The 15,265-nt window shown below is 51.1% G+C and overlaps 1 protein-coding gene across 1 annotated transcript in view; it reads left to right on the top strand.

The window, feature by feature from the left end:
* The window catches only part of CCDC57 (coiled-coil domain containing 57), a 104,783-nt gene that overhangs the window by 18,757 nt on the left and 70,761 nt on the right, over positions 1 to 15,265 (top strand). The window contains exons 4-9 of the mRNA XM_060134261.1: positions 4,068 to 4,169; positions 5,599 to 5,756; positions 5,921 to 5,995; positions 7,316 to 7,516; positions 12,703 to 12,861; positions 14,860 to 15,022. Coding sequence (XP_059990244.1) covers positions 4,068 to 4,169; positions 5,599 to 5,756; positions 5,921 to 5,995; positions 7,316 to 7,516; positions 12,703 to 12,861; positions 14,860 to 15,022 — 858 coding nt within the window. The remainder of the gene's footprint in view (positions 1 to 4,067; positions 4,170 to 5,598; positions 5,757 to 5,920; positions 5,996 to 7,315; positions 7,517 to 12,702; positions 12,862 to 14,859; positions 15,023 to 15,265) is intronic.

Genomic DNA, 15,265 nt, shown 5'->3' on the forward strand with positions numbered 1-15,265 from the left:
TCAGTTTGACTCTGTCCCTCAGTGTGTGATTTCTGCATCTGTATCCAGACCTCCCGTCCATAGGGCACATCAGCCACGAGCGTCTGCTCTCCTGTCACCACTGTAAACAAGACGATAAAGGACTAAGGACAGTGAGAACCCACAGCAGTGACGGGAGCAGGAGAAGGGCCTCAGCACACGGATGAGTGAGCCTGCGCCTTCCCGGGGAGGGCGGGGGCAGCAGCTGGGAGCGGGCCTGTGGGAAACGCAGCCAGTGGGCCTACAGACTCAGAGAGGTTAGGCCTTGGGACACCAGGGGCCATGCACGTGCAGGTGGATGTCTGTATTTGGGGCCGCGAACCACCCCCCTCATGTGCAGATGGAGTGCCCAGCAGCCAGGAGCTCCTTCCCCAGGCAGAAGCTCAGCACAGTTTTCTTTACAGAAATTGAACTACCCATGGGGAGAAGGAAGGCGGCTGTGTGGGCCCTGTCTGCAGCGCAGACCTGACATTAGGGAAGCAGCGACCTCAGTCGGCTCTGCGAAGATTCAACTTAATTGAGCTGTAATTTCCTACAGTCCATGCACCCATGTTAAGCGTGCAGTTCAACAAGGTTTAACACAGGTACTTGAGTAACAACCAAGGCAGAACTTTACTGCCACCCAAAGTTCCACGTGCTTCTTTGCAGTCAGGGAGCAGCACCCCTGGCACCGCCCCACTGGCCTGCTTCCTGCCCCTTGCGGCGAGATCTGTCTTTCGGAGAGTCCTGTGAGAATGGAGCCGCGCGCTGTGCCCTTCTTTGTCTGGCTTCTCTCTCACCATGACGTGTCTGAGGCTCATAGTTGTCATATAGTTGGCAGCTTGTTCCTTCTCGGTGCCAGTGCTGTGTTGTGCGGAGGTGCTAGTCTCTTTCCGTTCTCTGTCAACGCACATTTTGGACACTTGGGTCGTTTCCAGTTTGGGGCCATTTCGAATGAGGCTGCTGTGAGCATCCTTGGCCGTCTTTGAATGGACACAGGCTACATGACCAGGAGTGCAATTTCTGCGATGTGTCCTACGGCTGTGAGTAACTTTTTAAGAAACTGCCGAGCTGTCCTCCAAGATGGTTGTAGCGTCACATTCCACCAGCAGCAGATTAGAGTTCTAGTCGCTCCCCGTCCTTGCTAGCACTTAGTGTTGTCAGTCTTTTTCTCTTTAGCCAGTCTAGTGGTTGTGTAGTAGTGTCTTACTGTGGTTTTAATGTGCTTATGCCTGATGATCAAAGATTAAGCATCTTTTCACATGCTTACTGGCCATTCATATATCCTTTGTGAAGTGTCTGTTCAGCTTTCTTGTACTTAAAAAAATTGGGTTATTTGTCTTTACATTACTGATATGTAAGAGTTCTGCATATATATTCCAGAAACAAGTTCTTAGGTATATATATTTCAAATATTTTCTTCCAGGACTTCCCTGGCAATCCAGTGGTTAAGACTCCGCGCTTCCACTGCAGGGGGCATGGGTTTGATCTCTGGTTGGGGAACTAGGATCCTGCATGCCACGGGGTGTGGCCAAAAAGAAAAATTTTCTCCCATTCTGTGCCTTTCCTTTCCCTTTTTGTAACAGTCTCTTATGAATAGCAGGTGTTTTTTAATTTCAGCATCCCAGTGAACTTTTTATTGCCTCATTCCTGAGTAGGAGCATATAACTGAGGCAGGATTACAAGACAGAGAAATGCCAGCAACATAAGAAGAGGCCCAGAGGAACAGGGAAAATGACCCTGGGTAGGACAGAGATGATTCCCGAGACAGAGATCCTAAAACCCGCCGCCGTGTGATCAGCTCAGGTGTGAGGCAGCACGGTGGGCCATGTGGCCCTGCCCGTGCTAGGCTTGCCCGGGCATGGCAATTGGTTGTCCGTGTTGGTCTAGCTGTCTGCGTGGGCAGCTCTGGTGCTGTGGCCTCCTGGGCTCCGCAGGCAGTGCCAGTGATCCTGCAACTCCTGTCAGCCCAGTCCTGGAGGATGGGCTGGGAGAGTAGCCACCTTCCTGCTCCCAGGGCAGGGGCTGGCTATTTCCCTCCTTCCCATGAGGCTCTTCCTGTGTCGTTCCCCCAAGGTGAGAACTTGAGCCTCTTGGGAATGGGGTGGGGACAGAGCCAGCCACTCATCACATTATATCTTCATTTTCAGTGTCTAAGAGCACATTGTGGGGGCTTCCTGAGATCAGTGTCCCCAGGGGTGTATTTTGCATCCTAACTCAGGATGCCAGGAGGAAGGGCCAATCATAACAACAAAGAATTTTGACAATTAAAAGTATGTATAGAGCCTTCCCTGGCCATCATTAAGACTCCACACTTCCAATGAGGGGGCCCGGGTTCAATCCCTGGTCAGGGAACTAGATCCCCCATGCCATGACTAAGAGCCTGTATGCAGCAACGGGGATCCCGCGTGCCTCAACTAAGACCCAGCGCGGCCAAATAAATAAATAAATATTTAAAATTAAAAAAATAAAAGTATATATAAAGAAATTAATTCAGAAAATGGAAAAAAGACACAGAAAATCCAAGAGAGAATTTAAGAGACATGGAGGATAAATCCAGGATTCATCTAACAATACAAATTCCAGAAACATACAGCAGAGAACAGGAAGGTGTCAGATTATCAAGTAAACATCATAGCCACTTCTCAGGGTGGGGACTTCAGACTGAAAGGCCCCCAGAGCCATGAGCAAAAGGGGTTTCAGAGGAACAAAGAGGAGGTGCTGCAAACGTCCAGAAAACCTGTAGAGTCAGAGCCTGGCCCAAATTCCTCAACCTCAGCTTGGGACAGAAGACACATGACAAGGTCTTCAGCACTGCTGGGGGAAGAGATGTAAGCCCGGGGCCCTGGGGTGTGAGGGTGTGGATGCCTCTGGCTGGGTAACAGCCTCTCAGGAAGTTACTGGAGTGTAACTACTGAGCGAGCCCTGTGCAGCGTGGCTGTGTGTCGGGGCCGAGGGGTCAGCCTTTAGCTGCCTCTGTTTCCCTTTTGAGTTCAGAACATTGAGAACCAAGAGATGGAGTGGAGGAGGCTGCCAGGAGAATGGGGGCCTGAGCTGGGCGGGTCCCCAGGACTGGGTGGCCCCAGTCACAGGGCTGAGCTGGCAGCCTCACCTGGAAGCCCGTGAGTCTGAGAGAGGTGGGGCAGGGAAACTGAGGGCAGCTCCTACTCCAGCCCCCTGGGAGAAGGCCGAGTGGGGCAGGGGATCGTGGGACTCTCACCCTGATGGGAGCTCTTGAGCTGGGGAAGGAGGTCCTTTCCAGCAGGAGTAAACCAGGAGAGAGGATGAGGGCATCCAGGAATACCGAGGACCGCCTAGGGGAGCTGTGAGTCTCGGGCCTGGATGCTGGCTGTGAGGCAGCCCAGGGAGAGACCAGATGGGCATGGAGACTGAGGGCCCTGGAGGGACCATACCCCAGGAGAAGAAAGGGTCACATTATGGGGTGTGTCCTGGGAAGCAGACACCACTCAGGAAACAGGAGAGAACCAGACAGAGAAGGGGCGGCGAGAGAGACAGAGAATTGAAAACTCTGGGAGAAATGAGATGGGAACCGTCATAATCGTTCGCTGTTGGGTGAGCCGTGAATCACTTTATTGTTGTAATAGTTTATGGACTTTTGGGTTCAGCCCGTGGGTGAGGCTTACACAGCCAGGGGAGTGGAGCTGTGAGCCCCGTGTCGGAGGTGTGGGGTGGGGCTGCTCAGGAAGCCGGCAGGTAGCGCGGAGGGAAGAGTGGCGTGTTGTTTAGAGAGAGACATAGACGGAACCAACAACAGAACTGCTGGGAGGGGTGCTTCTGAGCTCATGGGCCTGGTGTCTCTCCTTGTGGGTCCACTAGCAGCTCTGTCTGTGCAGAGCAAAACCCCACAGGACCACAGGGGAGAGGGACAAACCTACGTCCACGGTGGGAACAAGAGCCCTCCGATGTCCTTCATGCAGCGTTACAGGCCCCAGTCCCACTCTTGACCTCGTCCTCCGCTAGGTCCTCTACGTCCCTCCTACCCTCAGCGTGCCAGTGGGTCTTTGCTGGCCCCACCGTGCTCTTTTCACCACCAGCTCTTTTTGTTCCAGGAGCTGCTCCAGGAGTTTGAATCTGAAATGCAAAAGCGGGAGCACGCGTTCCGCCTGCAGGCTGACAGCATGAGCAATGTGGTCCTAGCACACGAGCTCAAGGTAGAGGGCGCCCTCGGACTGTGATCATTTCCTCAGCAGAAGTGAGAAGCCCCTTGCGAGTTAGGGTTCACATGAAGGCCTCCCGCTTTGTACGTGGGCCTCGATCTCTGCCACACAGAGTTGGGGGTGACATGCAGGTGACATGCTTGCCACTGTGCCTGCCAGGGCCCCGGTCAGGAGTGATGGCCACTCTGCCCAGCCAGAGGAACGCTGGTGCCACCAGTCCAGGTCTAGTTACCTGACCTTGAGGAAGTGTCTCCCTCTGGAGAAACCACCACCCCGCAAACTCTGTCCTTGGCCTGTGTACTCCCGTGACACCTCGGAATGGGCCTGTGAGGAGGTGCCACTCATCCCCCTGTTTTCAGGAGGAGGCCTGTCTGCAGTTGGTGCTCCCAGCCGTGGTGCCGGCTCCCCTCCGTGAACAGGACTTCTCTAAAGCACTGGCCCCAACATGGCCAGGGCACACATGAGGAGCACGCATGCCTGGCCTTTAGCACCGAGACAGGGAGCAGCCTGGAGGGGAGGGGGAGTTGTGCCGGGGACAAGGAAGCAGGGTTGATGCCTGGCCCGGCCCTGCTGCCCCAGCTGGTCACATCTGGGCAGCGTCTAGCCAGGTGTTAGTAGTAAGATCGACACCCTGCACTAGTGGTCAGCAAGGTCCCTCCTCTAGGCTGCCAGCCTCCCCACAGGGCTGCAGTCCAGGGGGCAGCACCAGGCCCTGCCTGACCCCTCTGCGGAGTCTCCCTGACTTTCCCCTGGAGGAATGCACCCAGGGCCAGTAGGACCTTGAGGCTGGGGCTGCCTCACAGTGACACCACCACCACCCCCGCCCCGAGGCCACTTTGAGGACTTCTGAGCACCAGGGGAGAGAGAGCAGGCGGGACGTGCAGGGCCAACCTGTGCCTCACAGTGCAGTGGGCACTCCTGTCAGAGGAGCAGGGGACAGGGGTGGGTGAGCCAGGGCATGCCCCACTCCCATCTCCAGCTGCCACGAGTCGGTTCTGGTCCCCTGAACACCTGCCCCTTGAGGGCATCACAGGTTATACACAGAACTGATTTGGGGGCAGCAGTACCATCACCTCTGCATTATAGTCGAGGAAGCTGAGGCCCAGAGAAGCTATTTAACAACTGAATGTGTGGCTGGGGTTTGAGTGGGGTCACTCAGCAGGGAGCCACGTTCGTACAGCCTCCATCTGGCTGTGTGATTCCAGTAGCAAATCATGCCCGAGTCGGGTGCTGGGGTACGACAGGGACTCACACGGGGCCCGTGCTCTCAAGGTTGTGGGAGCACGTGAGGAGACTCACTGTTCTATTGCTTCTCAAATTCCAGTTTTCCTTCGCTCCCAGTTCTGATAAAATGGTAAGGCTTACCTCTAGCACCTCAGTTTGTTCCACTTATATCCTTATTTTGAATTCTTCTCTTTCAAAGATTAAACTGCTGAACAAAGAGCTCGTGGCCCTGAGAGAGGCCGGGGTGAAGGCTGCGGAGTCCCTGCAGAGCGCCGAGGCGGTGAATGCAGAGCTGGAGGATAGGCTGCAGCACAGAGACTGGGAACTCAGGGACCTGGCTGCCGTGAAGGACGCCCGGTGCGGAGTCTCGCCATCTCCCTGTGGGCGGATGTGGCCAATGCGCCCGATGTTTTGCATGGTCTGGACTCCAGCCTGGAGGCATCTGCCTGTTCTGGCTTTTTCCAGGCCGGCTTTGCTGTAGCCCCTTACCTGCTTTTTCCACTAATATTTGATTCTTTCAGGATAAAAGACTTAGAGGGTAAACTTCACTCTGTGCAGCTCACCAAGAAAAAAGAAGAGGAGACGTTTAGGAGGAAGTGAGTGTTTCTGGCTCCAGTGTCAGCGTAGGGAAAACGTTCCCTGATCCCCTTGGGGGTAGACCCAGCCCTTCTGTGGGACTGTTAGCTGGGTCAGGCCTGCCCTTCCAGGGCCTCCCCTCACTTTTCAGTTCAAATTAGTATATTTGTGTGTGTTTGGAGGAATATCATCAAAACACTGAGAATTACAGAACACGCCTTGTAAAATGAATTGCTGAAAGCCGTCCAGATTGACACTTAGAGCCAATATACTTGACCCGTTGAAACAAGTCTTGGGAACAGGGTGCACGCAGATGCTCTGTGTCCTCACACACTGCGTGACCCCGCAGAGTCGTGTGCAGCCCAGGTGGCGTTATTTACGGAGCCAAGGTGACAAGAAACCTGTGTTCCTTGGTTCCTTGGTGTGGGCTGGGGTGTCCATGCCCTGGAGTCTTGGTGTTTGCCTTTTGAAAGTAACTAACCAATGGTCACAGAATAATGCAGTGCAGAAATAACTCCCTCCCTTCACTAGCTGTCATGATCAAACTTTTGTTGTGATTTGGTGAAAAAGAAAGGTATATCCTGCCAGAAACTAATGGGTACAGCAACTGGCATGAGTATAGTTTTTTGCTACTAGAAGGTGGAAAATACTGAACAGTTTGCAAGGTGAGTAAGATGAAGATTGATTGTAATTGGAATGAAAAGTACGGCATGCGACTTGATTAAATAAGGCTTAACGATCTCATTGAACAATGCTGATGGAATCTGAAAGAAATCATGTGGAATTACATTTTTTAGGGCTTTTTACTCTTCATCAAAACCAAATAGAATAAAAGCATAAAACATCATGGACATCACGTCAGCTGTCAGCGACACCCAACAGTGTATTTTCGAGACGAATGTTCTGTTCACAGAGTTCCAGTAGGCTTGGCATCTCTAGCAAAGACAGACAGGCAGCCTGCATCCCGCGGCCCCCAGTTCTGGGAAGCCTCAGATTCCGGGTTGAAAGCAGCCCAGCAAATGGGGTAGCTGCGAGGCCAGGGCAGTTTACACCTGCCTTCTGCTTCCCGAGTCCGTACGGCTTCTGCTGGTGGCCCTTCACTGAAGCACATGTTCTGGGGTCTTTCTCCCATGGACTGTGAGCTTGGGAGGGCTGGGGCCCGGCATCTGAGAATCTCTCAGTCAGTGTTTTCGTGTGAGGAGTGAGGAGCAGAGAGAAGCGGGCAGAAGTGCCCTTCAGGAGGACACGCATGCAGCACTCCTGCAGAATGAGGAAGGTTCTAGGCTCGGGGGTCCTGAGCAGGGCCTGTGTGAGCCACTGGGGACCTCACTGTGTTTCAGGCATGAGGAGCTGGACCGTCTGGCCAGGGAGAGGGACACGGTGCTGATGGCAGTGAAGAGCGCCCATGCAGAGCAGCTGCAGGCGGTAGAGGCCAGGGCCCTGGAGCTGCAGGTGAACTGCGAGAACCTCGAGGTGCAGCTCCGCAGGGCTGAGTGGAGGCAGGCGGACACCACCAAGGAGAAGGACGCCGCCATTGACAAGTGAGCTGCGGCTGAGGGCCTGGCTGCCTAGTTAACCTGTTTCAGATGAAGGGAAGTGGGCACAGGCTGTTGGGAGTCACTCCTGCAGCTCCCGTCACTGTTGTTGTTGTTGTTGTTTTAATTTTATTTATTTATTTATGGCTGTGTTGGGTCTTCGTTGCTGCGTGTGGGCTTTCTCTAGTTGGCGGCGAGCGGGGGCTACTCTTCATTGCGGTGCGCAGGCTTCTCATTGCGGTGGCTTCTCGTTGTAGAGCACGGGCTCTAGGGCGCGTGGGCTTCAGCAGTGGTGGCTTGTGGGCTTGAGCAGACGCTCAGTAGTTGTGGCACACGGGCTTAGTTGCTCCGCGGCGTGTGGGATCTTCGCAGACCAGGGCTTGAACCCGTGTCCCCTGCATTGACAGGCAGATTCTTAACCACTGCGCCACCAGGGAAGCCCCTCCGTCACTGTTTTTAACCATTCTCTTTTTTCATTTTCCTTTATTTGAAAGTATGTGGTTAGTATGTGTGGATGTATGTATGAATGTGTGCATTTATTTATTTGTGGTAAATACACATAGCATAAAATTTACCATCTTAGCCATTTTTAAGTTCAGTGGCATTAAGTACATTCACAGTTGTGCAACCATCACCCCATTCGTCTCCAGAACTCTTTTCTCTGTAAAACTAAAACTGCCCATTAAACAGTAACTCCCCATCCCCCTCTCCCAGCCCCTGACACCAACCATCCTACCTTCTGTCTCTGTGAATTTGACTACCCTAAGGACCTCACATGAGTGCAATCCTACAGTGTCTGTCCTGTGACTGGCTTGTTCCACTCAGTGTGATGGCTTCAAGGTTCATCCACGTTGTAGCGGGTGTCAGAATTTCCTTCCTTTTTAAGGCTGAATAACGTTGCATTGTTTGTATAGAACTACATTTTGTTTATCAGTTCATCTGCTGATGGCCATTTTGGTTGTTTCCACCTTTTGGCTGCTGTGACTAGTGCTACTGTGACTATGGGTGAAAAAATATCTGCTCAAGTCTCTTCTCAGTTCTTTTGGTATGTACGCAGAAGTGGAGTTGTAGGTCATACGGTAACTCTATGTTTAACTTTCTGAGGACCTGCCAAACTGTTTTCCACAGTGGATGCACCATTTTTCACAAAGGTTCTAGTTTCTCCATAAACTAGTTTCTTTTTGTTTTTTTAAATCAAAAACCATTCTTTACAATTATTTTTTATTTTTTTGGCCACACTATGCAGCTTGCAGGATCAGTTCCCCAACCAGAGATTGAACCCGGGCCCTCGGCAGTGAAAGCACAGAGTCCTAACCACTGGACTGCAGGGAATTCCCAACTAGTTTCTTTTTAAACTCAGTTTTCTTTTTCGGCATCTTAACCAGGCCATGACATGTAAGCCACTCTGTCCCACTGTGCCTGATGTCTGCAAAGGGCCGCTGTAACTGAAGTCATAATTGAACTCAGCCTTTTGGCGGCCAGTAAGGAAGTGATCTTTAGAGAAGCTGTGTTTACAGAAGACGATTAAGATAAATAAGTCATTTATAGAGCCTACTGTTTAGCAACTGGCTTTTCTCCTTTGTTTGGAAAATATTTGTCTCTCTTTTTTTTTTACAGAGAATTCTCTGCCAAGTTATATTTCTACTTACGGGGAAAATGGCTCTTAAACTATAAAATACCAGGAAGTTAAAGTTTATTCAGGATAGCTTCCTTAGAGTCACACGTTATATTGTTTGATCTGTTAAACGCAGGCAGCGGTAGCTGGAGGGGTGAGGCAGCTCAGTCTGACGGGCATGTGTTTCCCCAGCCTCTCCTCCGTTTGGACAGGCTCTCCCTGGGCCCTTCTCACGGATGGCAACTCAGATCCCAGTATCCGGGTGCACAGAACTTCCTGCAGGCAGGCCTCCTTCCTCTGCTCTCACCTCTTGGCATGTCCACCCTTGCGTTCCTTCCTGTTCTTCCGTGGGACCAGTCAAGTGGCCATGACAAGCAGCATCATTGGGTTCCCAGGAGAATTCTTAGTGTCTGTATCAGTGTCTTTTCATTCCCAGACATACTCATTATAAATCAGCGACAAAACGGCCCATACTGTGAGCTTGCTGTCTCTTTGGGCCTATTTGTGATAGTTTTCCTGAGACCAGTGGTTTGTGGATGGCAGAGTAGAGAAATGATGACCTGAGACAGTGTTGTGAGAACCATGTGTGTCCGTGCAGGTGTATAACCTATCACATGGAATATGGTGCACTTTAACCTCCTAGTACCCAGAGGTAAGATGCAAAAAGAAATAGGTGAAATTAACTCCAGGGGACTTCCCTGGTGGTCCAGTGGTTGAGATTCCACGCTCCCAATGATCAGGTTCAATTCCTGGTCAGGGAACTAGGTCCCACATACTGCAACTAAGAGTTCACATGATGCAGCTAAAGATCCTGTGTGCCGCAACTAAAAAGATCCCGCATGCTACAGCTAAGACCCAGCACGGCCAAATAAATAAATGAATATTTTAAGAAAGAAAAAAAAAAGAAATTAACTCCAATAACATTATATCTAACTCAGTATACAGTAAGTCCCCTACATATGGATGAGTTCCGTTCTGAGTACACGTTCCTAAGTCCGATTTGTTCATGAGTCCAACAAAGTTAGCCTAGGTACCCAACTAACACAATAGGCTATATAGTATTGTACTGTAATAGGTTTATAATACTTTTCACACAAATAATACATAAAAAACACACAAACACAAAAAATAAAACATCTTTAATCTTATAGTATGGTACCTTGAAAAGTACAGTAGTACAGTACAACAGCTGGCATACAGGGGCTGGCATCAAGTGAATAGGCAAGAACAGTTACTGACTGGAGGAGGGAGATGAGGTGGGAGGCGGTAGAGCTGAAGGATCGTCAGCAATTGGAGATGGAGAGCAAGCTGCAATTTCATCTACACCTGACCTTAATGGCACAGGTTCTGGTTCCTTGCTGGATTCAATTCTATCTACCCTCTTAAAGAAACGATCCAGTGATGTCTGGGTAGTAGCTCTTCTTTTCTCGTCTTAGATGACATGGTAGCACTGGATTGCATTCTGAACGGCTGCAGCAACCTTTGTATACCGTTCTACGTTTGGGTCCTGTGCCTCAAATACTATCAGTGCCTCCTCAAATAAAGAAAATCCCTTGCCATTTCCTGCGTCGTGAATCTCTTCAGTTCTTCAGTTACTTCTTCATCTTCGTGTTTCTCTTTGTCCTTTCTCTGGGTCTCCAATTCCATCACGTCTTCATTAGTAAGCTCCACGTTCACATCTTTGAAACTTCGCAACTTGAGTTGCAATTGAGTAGGTAGAGGGGAAGGAGTGCTTTGGAATTCCAGGGCAGGCCAGGCATCTCGTGTCCTTTCATCTTCCAGCGACACACAGATCGGAGGAGAGCCTTTCATTTCCCTCTGTCACGTCAGACATGGGGCACTCGAGGCTCCAGGGCTGAGTGTCTGGTGGGGCACAGCCAGGGTGAAGCCCGGATGCTGTGGGCAACCAGCCCACCCGCACACACTTCCCAGTGTGGACTTGGCTCCAGGTCGGTGCCTGGGTTGGGAGCCAGCTTTGTCACAGGTTCCTGGGCCCCCACCTGCTACTTTCTCACCCCGACAACTACATGGGACCAGAGCAGGTGCCGCCCCAGAGAGAGGGTGCTGGGCAGACCCGGAGGGGAGCAGCTCCAGCCCCCATTCTGACACCAGCACTGTGTCTTAGCTGGACAAGTTCTGCAGTTTCCAACTTTTTGTGGCCCCTTGTGATATGAGGATGAGCTTAGTTAAGAGTCAGTATGACTCTGGACATATTGTGCTAGAAGTAATTTGTTTAAATTATATGGGCTTCCCTGGTGGCGCAGTGATTTAAGAATCCGCCTGCCAATGCAGGGGGCCCAGGTTCAATCCCTGGTCAGGGAACTAGATCCCACATGCGTGCCCCAACTAAGAGTTCACGTGCCACAACTAAGGAGCCCACGGGCCGCAACTAAGACCTGGCGCAACCAAATAAATAAAATAAAAATAAATATATATTTTTTAATTATTAAAAAAAACCCCAGCACACCGGCCTTGGCGTTTAGGCCTGTTTAAGCTGAAATGTTTAAAGAAGCTTCCCACGAGGGAACCTGCTCCCTTCTCCTTCCCATCTCTGCCCATGTTCGGATGGAGCTTTGTCTGAGGCTCAGGGCAGCTGCACTCGGGACTTTGATCCAAGGCCTTATCGGCTGACAGCCATTTGCCTTCCCACAGCTCGTCCACCTCTGCACTGCACTCCGTGGCCCACCTGTGGGCCTGTGGCTCTGGGCAGTGGCCAGTGAGTGATCACAGCATTTACCCCACAGCATGCTGAGTGCAGATTAGGAGGGAAACAGGCCAGGGCTGCAAATAGGGTGACCACCCTGCGAGCTTTGTGTGGTTAATATCATGGCTACTCTAGTCAATATCGTTAGGTGTTCTTTCTAAAGTTTCTCTTCTTGGGAGATTTATCATATTTTTGGTGATTCTACCAAGGAATGTAAAGAGTTTCTGTAGAACCTTATCTTGCTGTTCAATTTGGAGATATGTGTTGAATGTCTCTATGTGGAAGGGCTATGCCGGGCATGGCAAGGGGTGCCCAGGTGAGTCAGATGGCACTGGTTCAAAACCGTTGGCTTGGGCTTCCGTGGTGGCACAGTGGTTGAGAGTCCACCTGCCGATGCAGGGGACGCGGGTTCGTGCCCTGGTCCGGGAGGATCCCACATGCTGCGGAGCGGCTGGGCCCGTGAGCCATGGCCACTGGGCCTGCGCGTCCAGAGCCTGTGCTTCCGCAACGGGAGAGGCCACGACAGTGAGAGGCCCGCGTACCACAAAAAAAAAAAAAAAAAAAAAAAAACAACCATTGGCTCTGAGAGACACGCCCTGGCACACATTTCCCCGCGCACCTGGCGTGGGCTTGGCATTCTGCAGGTGTTAGTCGATGCTTGGGTTGGTGGGAGGGACGGGTGTGTATTTCTTCTTGGGTTGGACCATTTCTTAATCTAGGCAAGGAAGCCTCTGCCCTGATGAGTGTGAAAGAGACCCTGATCTGTAGCATTTCCTTTGAGGGCTGTGTGCATGTGTGTGTGTGTATTTGTTGTAAAAGAGAGCTTTAGTGAGAACCACGCCCACATTCACGTTGCTTCCCTTCTTTGTTTAGACTTCGGGAAGATGCATCAGCTCTAAAATCTGGCTGGGATGCCCAGATTGCTCAACTTTCCAAGGAGATGATCTCCAAAGACCTCCAGGTTCAGGCGCTGCAGGAAGAAGAGATGAAACTGAAGGCACAGCTGGCCAGATGCCAGCAGGACATTGGAAGGTACCATGTGGTGGGGGAAGGGGATGAAGATGGGGCGGCGGGGTGGGTGGTCAGAGGAGGCCTTTCCCACAGAGCGCGGTTCTCGGTCTGCACCAGGGCTGTAAAAGTGTGTGTGCCATTTGGTCCTGTGTCAGGAATCACCTCTGAGGTCTTTTGTCTGACTGTTAGTGTCTTTTCCTATCAGTTGGAATGAGCACTTGGCTAAAGATAATATTCTCTTTCTTGAGAAATCATTGAAATATAATAAATGTGCCAATTTTAACTGTACAATTGATGAATCTCGACAAATATGTACATAAATATGCAGTATAACCACTACTACAGTCAGGATGTAAAACCCTTCCATTGCCCGAAGCCCGAAGTCCCCTCCCACTTCGGCACCTGCCAGGATGCTTTCTGTCACTGTGGGTTTCTCTTGATCTGGAATTTCATCTGCGTGGAATCCTACTGTTTATAGTCTTTTGTGCCTGGTTTCTTTGGATATTTATTTGAATATTCAGGTTTTCCATTTTGTGTGTGTGTGTCGCTTTTGGTAATTTGTATCTTTCCATGAGTTTGTCCATTTCATCTAATTGTTGACTTTATTGGCATAAAATTGTTTATAGTATTTCTTTATCGTCCCTCTAATATGTGTAAAATTTGTAGCAGTGTCCTCTCTCCTTCTTGATACTGGTGACTTGTCTCTTTTTTCCTCCATCAGTCTAGCTAGAGATTTATCCATTTTACACATCTTTCCAAAGAGCCGGCATTTGGTTTCATTGATTTTTCTCAATTGTTTTTCTGTTTTCAGTTTCACTGATACCTGCTCTTATCCTTACTATTGTCTTTCTTCTGTTTCCTTTGCTTTAATTCGATGTTCTTTTGATAGCCTCTAAGGCTTTCCCCACAAGGTCTCATCTGCCAGGAAGGCTGGTGGGTTTTTTATTTCAGACATTTCACTTTTCATTTCTCTCCTCGTGTGTGTGGTTGCCTTTAATCTCTGAACATATTTACAGTAGCTGTTCTAAAGTATTTTTCTGCTAATTACATCACCTCTGTTGAGGGTCTGTTTCTGTGGCAGCCAGGTCCCCCAAGTAAGTGGGTCTCACTCGGCTGGAATCAAGGTGTCGGCCGGACTGCCCTCTCTTCTGAGGCTCGGGCTCCCCTTACCAGCTCATCTAGGTTGTCGGCAGAGGTCACTTCCAGCAGCTGTGGGTCTGATGTCTGTTTCCTTGCCGGCTGTCAGCCGGGGTTGTCCTGGCCACGTGGTCCTCTCAGCACGGCCAGCAGGAGAATTTCCCTGTAGTGGGCAGGATGGAGCCTTACTTGGTGTCCCCTGTAGAAGGTGTTACCATCCCGCCCTGGTCACAGCCCTGCTCACCGGGGAAGAGGCCTTCCAGCGATCTTCACCCAGCATTGCTCTGTGTGGCTGACGAGAAGCCTCGTGCGGGTCCGGTTCACTCCCCCACGCACTTTTCTTCCATCCCAGCCGGCGGTCTGTACCTTCCCCATGGCGTCTGAAGCCCCTCCTGTCCAGCACTCGGAAGCTTTCAGGCAGAAGGCGCATATCCCTCCCCAGCCATGGTGGATTTCCTCCTATTTCCGTGGTTATTTCCTCCTTCCATTCTGATTTCTCCCAGCCCCCTGGTAGATGGACGCTGGTCTTCTGAGTTCTGTTTGACCTTTCAGCGCACTGTTGACTATCGAGCTCTGTCTGCTCTGCTGTGAACCCTCTTGCGTTTCTCTAGTGCAACCATTTTCTTGTTTGTCTGAGTTTGCTGCCTTTCTTCCTGTCTCCTCTTACTGAGTTTGACCTCCTCTCCCACAGTGCTGGGTTTCTCGGTATTGGGAGACCCGGCCGCCTGCTCCTCTCTGAACCTGGGCCTGTGTGAAGGTGTCAGCCAAGCCCGTGAACAGGGCTGGCCTGGGGGCCCAGGAGGAGCGCCTCCCACCTCAGCTACGTCACAGCCCAAAGGGACCTCAGGAAAACGTTCAAGTTGATGGTTTTCACCCCCGCAGGTACAAACAGCAGCTGTCTCTGGCAGTAGAGAGGGAGCAGAGCCTGGAGCGTGACAAGGTGCAGTTGGAGCTGGACTGGCAGCGCCGCTGTGAGGGTGTCGAGCGGGAGCAGTACCGGCGGGCTGAGGACTTGATTCAGGGCCTAACCGCGGCCAGAGACCAGGTCTCTGCTCCCCAGGGCTGTCTGACTTCTTTCTGCAGGAGGAAGGGCTGGGAATGTCCACTGAGGTGCATGGAGCCCGGCTTGGGCCCTCACTGAGTTATCCTTTGCATTTGAAAACACTCAGCCTCACTGAGCAGTTTGATTTATAACAACAGGACTTAAAGTGATAAGATGAGTCTGCCCATAGCCTTTCTCTAATGGCCAGTGCAGCTGCCTCTGGAGCTGGATCAGCGATTGCTGTGC

The sequence above is a fragment of the Lagenorhynchus albirostris genome, chromosome 20, assembly GCF_949774975.1.
Source record: "Lagenorhynchus albirostris chromosome 20, mLagAlb1.1, whole genome shotgun sequence".
NCBI classification, from domain to species: domain Eukaryota; kingdom Metazoa; phylum Chordata; class Mammalia; order Artiodactyla; family Delphinidae; genus Lagenorhynchus; species Lagenorhynchus albirostris.